Source organism: Tachypleus tridentatus, chromosome 11 (genome assembly GCF_004210375.1).
Source record: "Tachypleus tridentatus isolate NWPU-2018 chromosome 11, ASM421037v1, whole genome shotgun sequence".
In the NCBI taxonomy this organism is placed as follows: domain Eukaryota; kingdom Metazoa; phylum Arthropoda; class Merostomata; order Xiphosura; family Limulidae; genus Tachypleus; species Tachypleus tridentatus.
This window is the reverse complement of record NC_134835.1, coordinates 42,498,896-42,517,855: the sequence shown is the minus strand read 5'-3', so window position 1 is coordinate 42,517,855 and position 18,960 is coordinate 42,498,896. Positions and strand designations below refer to the sequence as shown.

Genomic DNA, 18,960 nt, shown 5'->3' with positions numbered 1-18,960 from the left:
GAAAATGCGAACACTATGAAATTAGCCTAAATATTAACTGGTCAAAAGTTTAAGGCCATACCAAAAAAAAGTCCTCAACAGGGTAGGAAATGCTCAACAAGAGGTCTCAGTAGTGTGTTGCACGGCCGTCATTGCAAATAACTTCAAACATTCGCTTTGGCATGGTTGATACAAGCGTTTGCAGAAGGATGGCTGGAATGTTATTCCAAGTGGTGAAGATGGCCATCCACCCCCAAACATTTTCAATGGGGTTCAGTTCGGGCAAACACGCTGGATGGTCCAAAAGAATCACGTTATTCGCCATGAAAAAGTCCTTTGTCCTGCGGGCATTGTAAATTGCAGAGTTGTCCTGCTGAAAGATCCAGTCATTTTCACACAAGCGAGGGCCTTCAGTCAACAAGGATGCTCTCTCCAACATGCCAATGCAGCCAGCTGCTGTTTGATGCCCAATATAACCTGAAGCTCCATTGTTCCATGGTAGGAAAAAGCACCCCAGATCATGATGGAACCTCCTCCACTGTGTCCTCCAAAATGTCTCCGGTAGGATATCCTTATCGTGCCAGGTTAAATTTTGTTTCATCAGAGAACAAAACCTTCGTCCACTCTTCCACGTCCCATGTTTGGTGCTTCTCAGTAACGTTAAAATTTCGACAATATTCTTGCGCGTTTTCATCAAACAAGTATTGTTAATTTTTATGTACGCGAACGTTCTACAATTTTCGAGGCCATGTGAAACGTTTGCAATACACAGTGGATAATATACGTCATAAGCAAAAAGAAAATTATACAGAAACGAGCATAGGCACTAAAATAAATGTACAAAGATAAATCTGTTATAGCGTTACAAATCTCTTTGTCCACACTAAACAATGCAAAACGATTGTTATAAGTGTGCTTGGTTTGAATTATCGCGCAAAGCTACACAAGGACTATCTGCGCTAGTCACTTCTAACTTAGTAGCGTAAGACTAGAGAGAAGGCAGCTAGTCATCACCACCCACCGCCAACTCTTGGGCTATTCTTTTACCAACGAATGCTGGGATTATATAACAGCCCGCCGAAACTCTCATTAAACGCCAAATTTCCAAATAATTACCCAAAATGCACAAAGTAATTCCAATGTTTAAGCTCTCTACTGACACCACTGATTTGCATAGTTTGCCATATTACGTTAAAATACGCAAATAATTCAGCAGTAATAAATTAAATACAAGCATTTATATAGCAATCTTGGTAAAATATACCACATTTACTAATAACTAATAAGTATAAATAAAGGAAGTATTTTAATAGCTTTCAAGAATTGTCGATCTCAGTTCATTTTCCGTGAAGTTTGTTTGTTTTATTTTTGAATTTCGCACAAAGCTACTCGAGGGCTATCTGTGCTAGCCGTTCCTAATTTAGCAGTGTAAGACTAGAGGGAAGGAAGTTAGTCATAACCACCCACGCCAACTCTTGGGCTACTCTTTTACTCACGAATAGTGGAATTGACCGTCACATTATCACGCCCCCACGGCTGAAAGGGCAAGCATGTTTGGCGCGACGGGGATGCGAATCCCGCTTGGCCATGCCGGGCCCTTTCCGTGAAGTATTGTCTAGCAAGGTTTCAAGTAGTGTTCGCACACAGCATTGCTGACTATTCAAATAGTGATAAAAAATAAAAGGGACTGTAAATATTTTATTTTTTAATTGAAATTATCAGTACGTAATAGATATACGTTTTAGTTTCTCAAAAATAAAGTGGAAAAGTATAAAGTGGACGAGGCGCTCTGCACTTTGGGGCTGGGATTAGCCAAAAGAGTGCCGACCGAATTCCACTACTTGTAAGATGACATTTTCCCAAGAGTTTACAGTTGGTTTTGTTGGATATCCCTATCATTTCTTCTCTCTAATATATCATACCAAAGTACTACTAAGACGTTTCACTGACTCTGGGAAAAGACTAGTATGTCGTGCCTACTCTCTTGTATTAGTAAACACTGCTTTCTCCAGGAGTCCTTCTGGGACACTGCCCCATGAAAATTTTTCAGTCTTCTTGTCCTCTCTGTGATTCTTTCTATCATTTCGAAATTAGAAACAGTTTACGAAGCAGCCTTGGCGCAAATTTTTTGAAACAAATAAACAATGCAAAATAATTTAAACTACAATGCGTGCAAAACTAAGAAAGATTTAACAAGACTCCTGATTCAAATTAAATATTTATGTTTTTTATTTTATACTTTTAGTTTTAGCGTATATAATCCATATATATATATACATTAATTTCCAATACTTGCTTTCTAACTTTTATATATAATGACACGTTTTATTTGTAATAGTGATCTCAGTGACCAGGTGTCTAAGCGATATCGAAAACTTAAATAGTACATGTAGCCTTAAAATTACGAACTAATGTAGGCTACGTGTTAGACCTATCATGAGGCATTGAGGTTATGCTTTTATTTTAACATTATTTTTGAGTTATTATAAAGCAGAATCTCAAAATGCCTCCAACGTTAAAAGGATATGATTTATGGATAAAAAAGCTTAACAGTGCCAAATACATAGTTGCCCCAATGGTGGATCAGAGCGAATTGGCGTGGCGACTCCTTAGTCGAAAATACGGTGCTGAACTCTGCTACACACCCATGTTGCATGCATCAGTGTTTGTCAAAGATGCTAGATACAGGCGAGAAAACATGATTTCTTGCGAAGAAGATAGGCCTTTAATTGTTCAGGTAAACTTTTCCTTTTGCACAAAAAACATTTTTATTCTTAGTTATCACATCATGTGTGTAGACGGTAGTCTGCACTCCTCATTGTTACTGTGTTAGTTATTGCTAGTGTCCAGGGACGTAGATCCTGGGGGGATAGGGGTATACATCCCCTCCTTCATTTTAGGTGGCGGGTATGGTGCATACAATCATCCCCCCCTACAGTTTGGTTTGTTGAATTGTTTTATTGCATCACAGGTGGCCTGGCATGGCCAAGCGCGTAAGGCGTGCGACTCGTAATCCGAGGGTCGCGGGTTCGCACCCGCGTCGCGCTAAACATGCTCGCCCTCCCAGCCGTGGGGGTGTATAATGTGACGGTCAATCCCACTATTCGTTGGTAAAAGAGTAGCCCAAGAGTTGGCGGTGGGTGGTGATGACTAACTGCCTTCCCTCTAGTCTTACACTACTAAATTAGGGACGGCTAGCACAGATAGCCCTCGAGTAGCTTTGTACAAAATTCCAAAACAAAAAAACAAACAAAGCATCACAGGCCTACGAATTGTGTTTGTTCTTGTGTTATTATCAATCGAATTATATAGGCCAAGATGTATGCTTTTTCAGTAGTTAAAATGTACATCTTTAATATAGGCGTGCTTCTGAGCTTTTCGATCTAAGTGATAGTTTGTAAGTATCAGTCAGTAGGCCTAAGTATACATACAAGTATTGTGGCAACAAGATTACTTTGTGACTGCATGTTTACAGCTTTCAAGTTCATGTAATCAGAGATTACCAATTTGCAAATTGAACAGCCCACATTGCAAAAATAATCCCCCCACCGGTTGGATGTAAAAAATCTACGCCCCTGCTAGTGTCACAATGTCATGAGAGTAATAGGCCATACTTGAGCTTTCAACTTTAAAATTGTGAGTTGAGTGCCTTAACTGGGCCAGTTTCACACAAAGCTACCTGCAGTGAATATCTGTGATTTAGCAGTTGTAAACTAAAGGGAAGACAACACTGCCCTTTCTGCTAATTTTTGGACCACTCTTTTACCAAAGAATAGTGGGATTGATCATGACATTATACTGTAATATTGAGAATTAAATCTGGAGAAAGAAAATGGGGAAAACTTCAAGTAAATGTTTCACTCTTGTCAGAAAAAGAAAGAGTTTATCTTCAATATGTAATATAGCAGAAAGTTTGATCATAAAATTTTTAAATTTATTACTTCTTACAACTTTTGTTCATGAGATTTAATAATGTAAATAACATCTCAGCCACTATTGTTTGTGGTATATGATAATCTTTGGTACTGGGCAGGTCTTATCAGCAGTGGATATAGTAGATATTACGTGGTTATCATTTTTCTTTGCTCTCAATCATAAGTTTTTAGAATTATAAAACTAATTTGTTTAGGAGAAATCTCCTAAAAATACAAGGTGTAACACTTTCACTTTTTTTATTGTTCATCACTAACTTTGACTTCAAGGCAAGTGATGTAAGACACTGACTATGATTTTTATGGTGATCAGTATCTGGAATCAGATAGGAGTTGGCTAAGCCTGATTAAGATATGTGTTGAAAAATATCAGACTGGTGATGTATTATTCAATGGTGGTATCTTACATTTTCCATCAAGGATGCACATGGTGTAGGACTTTGTTTTTGAACCTAAAACCACTTCTATCATATTATCCTAATATGATAATGATCTGGTGGTGATGAAATTGATGGTAGAACAATTGTCTTGACCTTAATGGATTTTTCTGATGGAGCAGATGCTGCAACCTGAGGTTTTCTTTTGGATTGGCTCTCACTTTGAACCACTTATTATTGATGTGTTGATCACTTATTAGAATACTTAACTACAGGCCTTTTGATCTCTAGTACTTCACCTTCAAGCATTGGTAATATATACAGTCTGTCAGGATAGGGAAGGATTACACTTTTAAACCTTTCCACTAATTCATATGTTACCCAAGGTACTAGCTATGATTCATTCCATCCTATTTGTCAGATCCTGTTGATAGCACCAGATTGGTGGCTAACCCCTGTTTTCCACTTTTGCAGTACCTTCAGGAATGCAGACATCTTCCACTTCCTCTTTGGCCATTTCTGTTGAGGCAGCCATTGTGCAACATCATATACTCAGTCATTCTGAAGTTCAAGATTTGGGCATGGAGATTATATAGTCCTTCACACTGCATCAGGGTTTAACTTATAAGGTTGCTGTGTATTTGTTGCAGTATTTGCTTAGTTCCATGATAGACATTTATCTGTATCACCACACATTGGCAATAGTATATTCAGAGGAGGTTGACTCTAATTTGACTAGCAGTGCCAGCCATAACTTTTTTTTTGACAAGAGTTTTGCCTTTTCAACAATTGCCTTATATAAGGCAGCCTTACCTTTAGATGCTCAAAACAAAAATTATTTTAATCCCCAGTTCTCTCCATCTTAGTCATGTTGTTTTGAGTCATTCAGTCTAAATGATCATTTCAGTTACTTAACTGGTATATTATAGTTGTATTACATGCTTTTTCTCAAAATCTGTTTGAGACCTTTGCTTCATGTATTATGTATCAATTTTCCTTGAAGGTTTAGTTTTCATTACTGCTAGCCTACAGAAGTTGCCAATCAGAGTTGTTTGTGTTGACTGTGCACAGAACACTTTTTTGTTCTATCTGTGTACTTTAATACTTGGACACTTTTTTTTTCTAAGATACCAGCAATCAGGGAAGGAGATTAGCACTTTTCACCAATTCATCTGACTACAAGACAACTATTTCTTACTTCTTTGACTGATCAGACCTCGATTGTTTGTTTTGTCCAGTGAGGGTTTTGGAGTTTTATGTTGTCTGCACTGATACTTTTAGAGGTGCTTTTTATTCTTTGGGATCTTTCAGCTTTCTGGAAATTCTCCCCAGTTACTTTTCAAGGCAGGTATAGAAATTGATCCATATTGCTTATTCTGGGCTCTCGTTGAAGGTGAGATGTCTGTGAGTCATGCATCTTCAGATTTGTCGCATTTCTATGCTCTTAGTAGTTCATTTGAAGTGCCTGCTGTAGAACACTGCATAGGTTGATCTGGCAGTATTATCCTGTGAGGGTTTGATTACTCCCAATAGTTATCTTAACTACATCTACTAGATTATTACCAATATTGTCACTTTTTTCATTTTCAATGGTCCCTTACCTTTTTGTCACAGGATTTTACCCTGTGGCAAGAGTTGCCCAGGCTTTTAGCAAACAAATTCTGCACTTGTAACTACTAACACAGCATGCTTTACTTAGGTTGCAACAGGCATTTAAAGAAATGGAGTATTTCACAAGACCACCTCAAAGTAAGTTTGGTTGCATTATTGTACTAAACTGGACTGCCACTCATGAACTATCATGAGTAAAGCATAAGGGAATTCTGCTTGCCCCTAGTGATCACTGGATTGAACAACTTGCTTTTAAAAATGTAGATAATTTGGTTTACCTGTTGCACTGTTCCTAGAAAATTGTTCATTGGAAGTTTCCAATGTGCTTCACCCACCTTGTTTCCTAATAGTGGAGATGGAGAGTCCTTATCATGCTTGGTTTCTAATTGCTGGGGTGGTGAACAGAGGCTATACCTCCAGAGTTTTGAGTGACTTTTCTCAGCTCTTGGAGAAGAGAGCAAAGTTGAGCATGACCCTTCGTTTTGATCACTATCAGGTCAGTGCATTGTTCATATAAGAGAGTCCATTGTTTCGATATAATTCTGAATGCAGAGTATCCCATCCTGGGTACTTGGTTTCCCACTTTTTCCATGCCCTCCTCGTACTTCCAAAGGCAAGTGAAATTTACCTTGTCCACACAGTTGGATAGTGAGGATGAGTGTTCATAATTCCAGACTGTGTATATTCTGTTTCTTCAGGTTAAACATGGCATACAGGATTCTATCGTTCTGAGTTTGAAGTGTTTTCTTTTGGACTCCTTCAGGTTGAGAAGAAGGTTTGTCCACTTTGGCATTGCTTACTTTCATGTTGTGATTCAGATGACATGTGATGTGTCACTCTACAGCTACAGGTTGGAATGCACTCACAAATATATATGTGTGTGTGTGTGTGTGTATATATACATATATATTGAAGTTCAAATGCCATAGCCATCAGTGTGGGATTTAGGAACCATGATCCTGTAATTCCAATCCTGAGTAATAGGACCTTGGCTCTGTGGTTGGGTCTGGACTGTAAGTGATGGGAGATCATGCTAATTTCCACCCAAATGCCATGATTTAGATTCTGAGTGAATAAAATTCCTGTTCTGGATGCAGTGTGGTTCCCTCATTGGGGTGTTAAGCTTCCATTGGCACACCCATGGTTTATGCAGACACATTTTGTTTGGATAATGGTAACTTTTATTTAGGGGAAATACACAGTTGGAGAAGAGAGAAGAAAATCATACGAGTGAGGTACAAGTTGAATATAGGTATGATATGTTGGCAAACCATATATTTTCTACCATTTTTTTATTTCAATGCAGAAATGTTTAATTTTTTAAAAATTTCTATGTAGATGTCCCATACCACAGGGTTCAAAATTTTGGTAGAGTTATTTCATTTTAACTGCCTTTGTTATTCTCTGGAGATGGCATTTATTCTGCCCATAGGATCATGTCTGAAATGCTGCATGCTGTGCAAGAATTTAGTCAGTCAGTGTCTTCCAGTGGTATGTCAGGTGATATTTTGAAGTTATGACCTCCTCTATATTTGAATAAGAATGACCAGTCACAAAAGTAGTGCTAGTTCATTTGGACAAATCCAACTTTCTGGAATAGATCGTAGTAAACATTCATGTTCCTGATCTCATGTGAATTGGTTAAAAGGAAGATAACCAGTTAATTTGTGAAAGGTGGCCTTCCAAAATCCAGAAAGCAAGTACACACTTTGTCTTGGATTTAAATTTTAAAAACATTTTATAGCATGTCACACAAATAGTGACAAGTTTATTTATTCCTTTGCATGAAAGTCAGTATTACTTTGTAATTTATACTGCTCATCCTTCTATTAATGGGAAGTACAGTTTGTTTTCAATCAATACACAAATATGTAATACATGTGTTTATGTGTGTGAGTGTTCTTGTGAAACTTTATTATGATACACACACACACACACACACATACACACACACACACACACACACACACATTTGACATATTACAGTATATCATGGTGTGTAACTTCTACAAAGGAATGTTGTTTTTTTCTGCATTTCCAGTAAAATAATTTTATATGCATGCTTTTGGCTGTTGAAAGTGCAACCTAAAAGCCATATTAAAGTCTGGTTATGTCTGACTTTAATGCAAATTTCTATTTATTTTGTTGTGTAAATTAAGCTTTAGTATAAAATGTAGCAAATTTGGCCATTGATGGTCAAAGAGAATCTTGTTATTATATACTCTTCAAAACAAGAAACGCAAAAGGGATATTTTTTTTATTTTAAAGAGAAATATATGTAATAACATTACAATCTCAGAGTATGTGATGTTACAAGTGTTAAGGCACTGATTGTCAGACCAAAATGACAATACAATTGTGCACTTTGAAAACAGAGGAAAACATTGGATTTTTTGCCAAAATGCATTCGTGTCCAATAAATTTGTTTGAGAGATCTGCATGTTCTGCAAGTGCAACATGTGCAAAATCCCTATAAAAGTGATGGGTTCTCGGTTTCCATAGCTCAATGTTAAGCCACCGACACACAATACAGTTACGCCAAGACTGACTGAAGCACAACGCAACAACGCCATTGGTCGATTGGAAGCAGGCGAATCTCGATCAGATGTTGCCAGAGCTGTGAATGTCCACCCAAGCACCATCACAAGGCTATGGAATCATCACCAACAACATGGATCAACTCCGTGACCGTCCATGATCTGGCAGACCTCGTGTGACCACGCCGCACAAGATCGCAACATCTGGTTACATCACCTTCGGGATAGGACCACCACTGCGACATCTACTGCCTCAACCATACCAGGGCTGCGAAGGATTTCCGATCATACCGTAAGCAACCGTCTACAAGATGCAGGAATCCGACCTCGATGTCCAGTCAGAGGCATCATCCTCAAACACGGCCGCAGTGGACTCGGGCACATCGGGTATGGCCTCATTGACAATGGAGGCATGTTTGGTTCAGCGATGAATCATGTTTTATGCTTCGTAGGCAGGATGGAAGGACCCATGTTTACCGTCGCGGAGGTGAACGTTTTGCAGCAAACTGTGTGCAGGAAGTTGACAGATTTGGTGGTGGCAGCGTCATGATGTGGGCTGTCATCGCCTACAATGCCAGAACAGACCTTTTGCACATTCGAGGGAATCTTATGGCTCAACGATACGTCGACGAGATTCTTAGACCCCATGTGCAACCCATCATGGTGAACGTCAACGACGTTTTTCAACATGACAATGCCCGTCCTCAAACAGCCCGATTCACCACTGTCTTCTTGAGACACCACAACATCAACGTTCTTCCCTGGCCCTCCAGATCACCAGATTTAAACCCCATCGAACATCTTTGGGACGAGTTAGACCGACATCTGCGACGGCGACAACCTCAACCACAGACTCTACCTCAGCTTGCAGCAGCTTTGCAGGCTGAGTGGACAGCCATTCCACAGGATGTGATTCATCATCTCATCGCTTCCATGGGCAGGAGATGCCAAGCAGTTATTGATGCTCACAGGGGCATACTCATCATTGACGTTGAGTGACGTTAAACTTCAACTAGTGAGTGTGGACTTCGTCTTTGCAGACTTTGGATGTTCAGCAGTGAATGTGCAAAGTTTCACACATGTCATACAGAACTACCCGGAATAAACTTGTTAACAATTTGTCTCAAATTTCGCCTTTTGCGTTTCTCTTTTTTTGAAGAGTTTATCACAAGTTGCTTGTAGATAGGTGATATTAGTTAAATATTATAGCCAAACCTGAGTACACACAGATTTTAGAGTTAATATACATTTTACATGAGTTGCAATAAACTGATATATTTGACTGAAAAGAAAGTATGAGTTGATATCTACACCAGTAAAATTCATTCATGTGTGTGTGTGATGTTGTAATTTATTGTATTCAGAACGTTGTGAGGTACATGTAGTGCAACTGTGATATGCTTATAGAAGTACTTATTGTGTAGTTTTCTGTATAGTTTTGTGCCAATGATGTTGAGACTCTTGTGGAGGCAGCTCGGCTCTCTCAAGGATTTTTTGAAGCTGTTGATTTGAACCTTGGCTGTCCACAATCAATAGCAAAACGAGGCCATTATGGAGCATTTCTTCAGGAAGAGTGGGATTTACTTCATTCCATGAGTACTCTTGCAGTATATTTTAGAAATATTTATAAATCTTAACATAGATTTAAACTGGCTAATTATAATCTAGCACTTCATATATTTTATCACTTCTGTGTTTGAACTATTTATGAACATTTATAAGAATTTAAGCAAATATTTATTTTTATGCAACATAATATTTTAATTATAGGCTTACACACATTACAGTCCTTTCATGTACATATGTACTGTGATAATGGTTTTTGTTTGTGAAGCTTGAAGTGTTTACTAGAGTAGATTAATTTCTAAGGACTTGTGATACTTATTAAGGTAAGTCTGTTAAATATGTGCTGTTATGTGGAGGTTGAGTATGTGATATATTTTAATTTGGAATCTGCAATTCAGTAAGTCCCATGACAAGTACAGTTTATATATATACTGTTGTGGTGGAATGGTAGGAATTATAACTATATTTCAACATTGTTTTATATTTTGTAGGTAGTATACTGCTACCAAACACTTCACTTTTGCAAAATGTTCATACATTCAGATCATAAAAAAAGTGTTCATGTTTATTAAGATTAAGGTTTTAGAATTTCCATGGTGAAGATATCCCTTGTAATTATTGACATTAGAAAACAAAATACTATGAACCATCTAGAAAGAAACCTGCAACAACTTGTACCTGTCTTAGTAAATAAAATGTGGTGATTTGAACAGATGAAATCCATTGACACAATGTTCAGTGGCTAAAGCCATCCACCCTTTCCATGCAAAATAATGAAGATTTCTGTCTGAAGAAGCAACACCAGTCTAGTGTAAACAAGCTGCTACCATGATATATCCATTGAGTTATCACAAGTTTCAAGCAGTTTTATAATGAAACTAGTATATTCACGCTATTTAATACAAAGATGTGGCAGTTAAGTTGCTGAAAAGAGCACTAGTTTCTGTGTGATCAGACTGTTGTAATGGGTGCTGGCAAAACATCATTCTTGTTCATTATGTGGATTATAGAAAGGAGGCAGGGAGGAGTTATATTTCTTAGACTTGGTTGCTTTGTAATAGTCTTTTGAAATGGAAGCTATATGGTTGGTTTCTAGTTTAAATAGGCATAGTTATCAGGCATACCATGATTGTACATGATAACATGGATTGTAATGATGTGAAAAGGCTCCAGAATCATTTTAAAAACTTAACGTTTTTCTGTCTCAAATCCTGGTTGAAATAAAAAAGAAAGTCATATTGTTTATGTATGTGTATGCTCTAATACATGTATTTTTTGTAATTGTCTTCTAGTTAATAAGGTCTATGAAGAATTAGAAATACCTATTACATGCAAAATTAGAGTGTTTCCTGAGATAGAAAAAACTGTAACATATGCACAAATGCTGGAAGCTGCTGGCTGTCAGGTAAGGTTTTTAATGTTAATTTATGCTTTATTTTCAATTAAACTTGGATATTATATGATGAGACTGAAATTATTTGTTTTTTGCTTTCAGTACCTATTCAGGGTAAGTTAAAACTTTCATTTTTTTACTCTAACAATGATAAATTTCTTCTGTCACAAAGCTTTATAGATTGAACTTTTGATGTAAGAAAGTTTATAGAATATATCAAATGTTACTTGAAGATTACAAACCTGTAGTAAACTAGTACAACAATCATGATGATGACATTTGTTGTTTGTGTGTTGTTTTAAGGTTTAAACAGAATGATGAATAATTTATTTTACAAAATTTGTGCCTTCAGATAGTGATTATCAATATTTATGGGAAACACGTGTATTCTTAGATTCAGATTTACCAAATATCAAATAATCAGACATTGTATGGGATGGTTTCTTTCATTATTTTTTTTTCATTTTCGATAGTTGGAAAATATTGTCTGAAATAAATTAATGGTGATTAGTGTAATTTTGTAGTAGCTGATTAATCCTTTCATGATGAGTGTAATTTTGTAGTAGCTGATTAATCCTTTCATGATGGTTCATGGGCCAAAGGTCATGTCATTGAGTTTTTTTACTTGCATTCAACATTCTATTGAACTACTATTTTATTAATTTATGTCAACAAGTTTGGAATCAAATTGTAAATTATAATTCAAATTTTGTATATATTAGGAAATTTCTTAATTTAAAAATAAATATTAAAAGAACAGATATATATATATATATATATAGATTTTAGTGAGTCACATGGTGTGTCAAATGCAGCACTGTTTAAAATTAGATGTTTGTGTTATCAATAATAACAAGTCTATAATTTTGTATAAATTAGGAACTCAAATTACTAATACTATCAAGCTAAAATATAAAATAAGAACCTCATATCTTTATATTTTGCTGAAATATGGTTTAGGCACCAAATCAAACACAGTAGTCCTGTTTACCTCTTTCCATTTTTGAAAACAGTCTTTTATATACACTTACTTCAATATATGACCTGTGAACAACCAACCAACATTTTAGAATGTTCTCAGGGTGGTTTTCTCAGTCATTTTAATTTGCAAAAAGGCTACCACACTCTTTTGATCCAAGATTTCAAGAAGGTAGGTTGTGTCTTTAGTCTGTTTGAAGTTTCATATTTTTTAAAATCTAAATACATCTTATTTACTAAGCCTAATAAATTATAGTGGAATTCTATGATATCACTATAGTTATTTATGCTTTTTGATTATTCAACTGCATATATAAAAACCTTAAGAAATGTTTGATATCTTCTACATGCAAAATTTTAAAAGGCTTAGCAACCTATGTCCAGCAGCAACTAAGTACAAAGGTTGTAGCAAAAAGATATAATTATTCACTTTACTTTTTTATTTATTGTTCCACATTTTAAGGAAAAGAAGTTTAATTTATTTCTAAATAGTAAAAATCTTTACACACACACACACACACATATATATATATATAATGTATAATAACTGAAATGTGATTGTATATTACAAAATACTAGTTCACTAAAACAGATCCAAAGCAGGGAAGCCTGAAGGTCAGTTTTATATTACTGTATTTGTAACACAAGTGCACATGTGCCTTGTCAGAGCAAGTTAGGTAATGTCAGCTAAGCATGATTGGGAGATCAATATAATAAAAAATAATAAATATATATGTAAATAAAAATTGTTATGAGATGTAAACTACTCAGACTAAACATTTGTATTTTCATTTTAGCAAGAAAAATGGATAATTTATATTTATTTCCTAATTTTTTTATGATGGTTACAAGGTTTGTTAAGTGACAGACCTCGCACAGTTAGAGTATAGAAAATAACATAGAATATAAAGTCTTACTGAAAACAAACATTTGAAATATATTTAGGAGGTTTTAGATTATGCAAATAATGTTTGGGATGAAGAATAGTTTTTTTTTTATCATAACATGAAATCACTTTGCACTCAGACTAGTAACTAAACATACTGTATTTTCACAAACAAATTTTTAGAAAAAAGTATTTCATTAAGAAATCTGATTTTTTTGTACTAAATACTTGTTAGCCTTTCTAAAAACCTGCCAAATTTTGTGAAGATACACTTGCTGTATCAAAAGTTATAGTGCAGATGTGTAGATGAATTTGTGCATATTGCGCTAAGCCCATAGTGAAAGGTTTACTCAACAGCATCATTAATAGATGACAGTCATCTAATCTGTTGTTCTCATGTAAGTCTAAGATAGTTGATGTTGTCAAAAATAGTTATAATTGAAAACATTAACTTGAAAAAGTGATTATTTCTTAAGTTGTAATACTAACTGATTAAGCTGAACAATTTTGAAATATTACCATAAATGATTATGGTAAACAATTTCAGCCAGTTGATTGTTTGCTTGACGATAATACATTTAATCATAATTTTGATTAATAGATTATTTTACTTGATGCCAGCTGATGTAATTATCTAGGTCTATTTGAAAATTAATAAGCATATTTCTACTTATGTATAAGATGTTAAAAACTTATCAAAATGGGAAAATTGCATGATTGTTTATATTTTAACAACATTATGATATTTTAGCATTTGTTAAAAAGAATGTTTTTCTGTATGCAGTTCTATGCATTTTTATTATTTTTAGAATCAACACGCTATCATTTAATAGTTTTCCTTTATTTTAGTTGTGTATGCTTTATTTTAGTGGTTTTCAATTATATAATGCAGGAGCTGTTAAATTATTGTTATTACACTTGTATTTTTTTTGTGATATTTGTATTTTTACTTGGTTTGTGACTCACCAGTGTTTTTTATCAGTGCATATCTTTAAATGAATTACTGATGGGTATTATAAGGACTGCATTTTCATTTTAAACTTTTTATACACAAAATTGCTTGTTAACATATTACTTTGTTGGTTCTATAGTCCCTAATAACATACATCTGATATAAAATTTAGATATGTTATGAGTGTTGCAACTAGTTTAGAAATGGTTTAAGGGAGAGTTTCTAGGTTTATACCTGGGATGAAAAGGTTGTCATATGAGACTGGATTAAGAACTTATTTTCTCTGGAAAAAGAAGTGTTAGAATGGATCTGATTGTTGTGTTTAAGATTGTTAAGGGAATTGATAGTGTTGATACATACTTTTTTTATATTTAATGGTGAAAATGGTAAGTCTGGGATACAAAAATATAAATTTTTGCAGGGAATAAGTTATTTCAGCTAAGACAGCTTTACTATTCCAACAGAGTGGATGACTTCTGAAATGGATTGCCTTCAGGTGTGGTGGATGCAGTCAACTGTTGGGAGTTTAAGGGAAAGCTTGATGAATATTTGGATGATTAGGGCTTACTTTGTGTTTTTTAAGAGTTTAGTTAATTTAGTGGAGAGGACAACCTATATGGACCAAAAGGTCTCTTTATGTCCTTTAACCTGTTCAGTGCCATAGACGAGATACCTCGTCCTAGCCGATCGGTAACACAGTGCCACGGATGAGTTAATTCGTTCTCAGTAATACCTAACTTCAATGCTATATGTTAGCACCATACATACATTTGACCTACTTACAAGTTGTTTCACTTTCGATTTAAAATGGCATCACTAAAAAAGTTACAAAATGAAGAAGCATTAGAGTTGTATTGTAGCAACTGAAATACTTGTCAGTCAACAGGTTAATGTGATGGTAATTACTGATGGGGTACATTATGTAGTTTACTAGAAAATGAGTGATTTCATTCAGTTTTGTCATTACTTGACACTGAGTGTTGTAATAAGTGAAAACTTTCAGTTATTCAATATCATACAAAAAGTGGACTCAGTTTTAGTGAACAGCATAAAGACAAGTGTGTAGAGTAAAACACATCAGAGTATTTTTTATACAACAGAAGCAAATAATAATTTGGATAATGCAAAACATGGGGAGTAATGAGTTCAGTGATATACTTACTGTTAACTTGTGTGTGATAACTCATTTAGGCCTAGTTTACCAATGTTTGTTGTAACACAGATTACTTGATTTTAATAACTGTGAGAAAATGAAACTTTTTAATACATTATTATTACGTATAATGAATTTAGGAAGTTTTATGCAGGTCAGTCTGTAATATTTCAACTGATTTTGTTTGTGTGTTTCAAAACATCCACAAGTTATTTATTAATCTTAAAATAATGCAATGATAGTTGAATTGTTAAAAGCAGATTAAATATTTTGTATATATTTTTAATAAAAACTTGATCAGGTCCCAAATGTAGCTTTTAAATTGTAATCTTAAAAACAACTTTTAATATAAATACCTCAAGATGTGTTTTTCATTACACTAACCCTTATTTTAATGCAGTTGTTTAAATACTATTGGTGCAGTTTGTATGGTTCCAATCAATTTTGTTGATAACTTACTTATTTTTATATTTGTATGAATATTGAGATATTCTCATATACTGATGGAAGATTTTCAGTACAAGAGTATATGTTTTAGAAATTATAGGATTTCTTTTAGTGAACCCCACCATAAATGTTATATGATTATTTGAGATAATGTGATTGTGGGTGAACACGTTTCTTTGTTAATTAACTGTTTTATTGTAATGAACTTAATGTAGAGTTATGTAATATTCCAGTACCAAAGAAACATGAAATGAGTGATATGACTTTGTACCATAGTTGCTGACAATTCATGGAAGAACTAAGGAACAGAAAGGGCCATTGACAGGGCTAGCTAGTTGGGAACACATCAAAGCTGTGAAGTAAGTATTCATATAATTCACAATCCATCATTCTCAACAGTGGTTTTTCAGTATAGATCTTTTTTTTCTTTTTTTTAAATGTTAAAAGTAAATAGGGTAAAGATCTTTGATACATAAAGATTACAGTAATTTAAATTTCATTATAACAATAATTTAGTGATGCAATTATCTTTTTTTTTTTTTTTAAATCCATTATGATGAGATGCTGTTGTGACTTTACTGTTTATATTACTTCAAGAATGACATCAGATTACATGAAACTAAGCTCAAATACATCAAGAAATAACTAAGTCTTTTTCACATCAAGCAGCTCTTTGTTCTGTCTGTTTCAGTTGGTACATATTATAAACATAATTAATCCCAGATGAATCTCCAGTTTATTATGTTATGTATATTATATATTGAGATTTCAAGTAGCCAAAAATTTTAATTTGAATGTAGAAGTTAATTAAATGTTAATATGTATCAAGTTTATGATATTTGCCAACAAGATTGATACACACAATTTTCTTTTTTAATACAAATGTATTTTAAAATACAAACAAAATACAATGCAATTTATAATAACAGTTATTACTATTAGTTATTACAAATGATGGTTTATGTACAAGAGTTTTACAAACAATATTGAATCTTGTATCTGATCTAGAACTAAATATTTTATCGATGATTCAGGTCCACAACGAGCAAATTAATCCTGAGTTGATAGTGTCACATCTTGCTTAAGCTAACTAGCTTGGTTGGTCTTGTACGGCTAACTTTTATTGATGAAGGTATTTAATGTCCTTATAGAAATGCTAACATTTGACGTTAATTCACTGAAATTGAATGGTTTGTAATATTTGAAATGTATAAATGTTCCTAGTCAAATATATGTAGTTTTCTGGTTGACAAGCATTAATTGCAATTATAGCTTCCAAAGCTTTTAGTTTACTGTCTGTAGCTCACCAACAATATTCTTTTGTGTCTCTTAGCTAGCTGCTTTTATACTAATCACATGAGATTCTAGAATGTTGAACAATGTTTGAACATGCTAGTATTTTTTGTAAAATAAATATTGTTGATTCATACTCTCAAGAATCTTCTACAAACATAGATAACAGGTGGGACTTGTGCAATACACATCCAACAATATGCATCACATGCATCAAGCTAAAACACATGTAGATATCAAAATAAACATATAATGGTAAATCTGTTACACAGCATAAATTGTGCAGGGAAAACCATGTGAAATGTTTTTGGCTGTTAATTTAATATGATTTTTCTTGTCAGCTTTGCACATTAAATTTCAGCTTAGTGTTTGTTTTGATGCAGCTTATATATATTTCTTTGTCCTAGTTGTGATATATGTTTATGCTTGCACTAGCCTGGACTCATATATGCATGTTCTTAAAGTAATTGTCATTAAGACACAAAATATTTTAAAACTAATTGGCTGCTCAATAAGACCATGTTGTATTTGCTTGAATATGTATCTCTTTGAGAATTGGTGCTGGCCTATAACTGTGGGCATTCAGCTATTTAAGTTCAAGTTAAAATTGTATTAAAAACAATAATAGAGGTAGAACTGATACAAATCATCTGTGCATGTTTGCTGCAGTTGTAGTTATATTGAAACTAAAAGTAAACACATGGCTTCCTGCATTTTGAAGTCACTGGTTTATGATTGTGCTGTGTATTGCTCACTGAGCTTTCTAGTGTGTTTGCTGGACCAGTTGACTGAATGGGTAGGACAACAATAATGCATTATACAGACCTTGGTGAAACATGCTCAATAGGACAACCACTGTCTAGAATTTGAAAAACAAATGTTGTCAATATTGAAGTTGAGTAGGTGTTGAAGAATGGAATAATACAACCATAGGAGAGTACTTGATTGTCTCAACCAGTTATTGCTTGGAAGAAAGAATGAATAATGAAGGTTTTATATGACTTCTTTTGGGTAAATTCTGTAATGTATGTGGATGCACTTCCTTTGATGTGAATGGACATATTTCTGAATGTATTGGAAAGCAACTTTTGTCTCAGTACTGCAGATTTGGCTTCCACATAATAGTAAACTCAGGTGGAGAGAAGGATTGTATGAGTTATGCATTGTGCCATTTAGCCTGTGTAACACATCTGTTACTTTTGAGAGGCTGATAGAGTGCAGCAATGGAAGATATTCTCATTTATCAGGGATGTAGACTTGAAAAAGAAACCATGAAACCATTTTTTTCAATCTCATAAGCACTGCCTACTGATTCTGCAAAAAAATTGCAGTGGTCAAGAATGTATCCTAGCCTGAAACGAAGTAGGGTGATCACACATTTTTAGGCTTTTTATTGCCCTATCATTGGTTTGTGACTAATTCTTTGAGATATTTATACCACCTTCTGTTTTGACTAAGACTAATACTCATTTTAAATGGAAAATATGAAAAAGCATTCTAATATTAAAATTATGCTTTGTTTGAAATACTGAAAACAATGGTAATAGAATTGTAATGGTAATGTTACAGATGTAAGAATGGTGTGGAACATGAAAGTTGTATACTAGTTATTAAATGTCAATACTTTATTACAAAGAAGGAACTGCTTGTAGTTTTAGTATTTGTTAGACATGAACTGTTACAACTTATATGGTAGGAAGTTTACAGAAATGGTTAATTAACTTTATAATAATAAGCTTTTATTAACTACACTTGTGTGTTGGGCTGAGGATTCTTCTATAGTAGGTGTCTGTGGCTTGTTGGCAATAAATTTGACAATAAAGAAACAGCATGCACTCCTTGTTTTTAAAATAATA

General features: G+C 34.3%; 1 protein-coding gene across 1 annotated transcript in view; it reads left to right on the top strand.

The window, feature by feature from the left end:
* Positions 1-2,318: 2,318 nt before the first annotated feature.
* Positions 2,319-18,960, top strand: part of Dus1 (Dihydrouridine synthase 1) — a 47,223-nt gene continuing 30,581 nt past the window's right edge. Inside the window, exons 1-4 of the mRNA XM_076467033.1 lie at positions 2,319-2,716; positions 9,873-10,032; positions 11,295-11,407; positions 16,088-16,170. Of these exons, the coding sequence (XP_076323148.1) occupies positions 2,483-2,716; positions 9,873-10,032; positions 11,295-11,407; positions 16,088-16,170 (590 nt within the window). The 5' untranslated portion in view covers positions 2,319-2,482. The remainder of the gene's footprint in view (positions 2,717-9,872; positions 10,033-11,294; positions 11,408-16,087; positions 16,171-18,960) is intronic.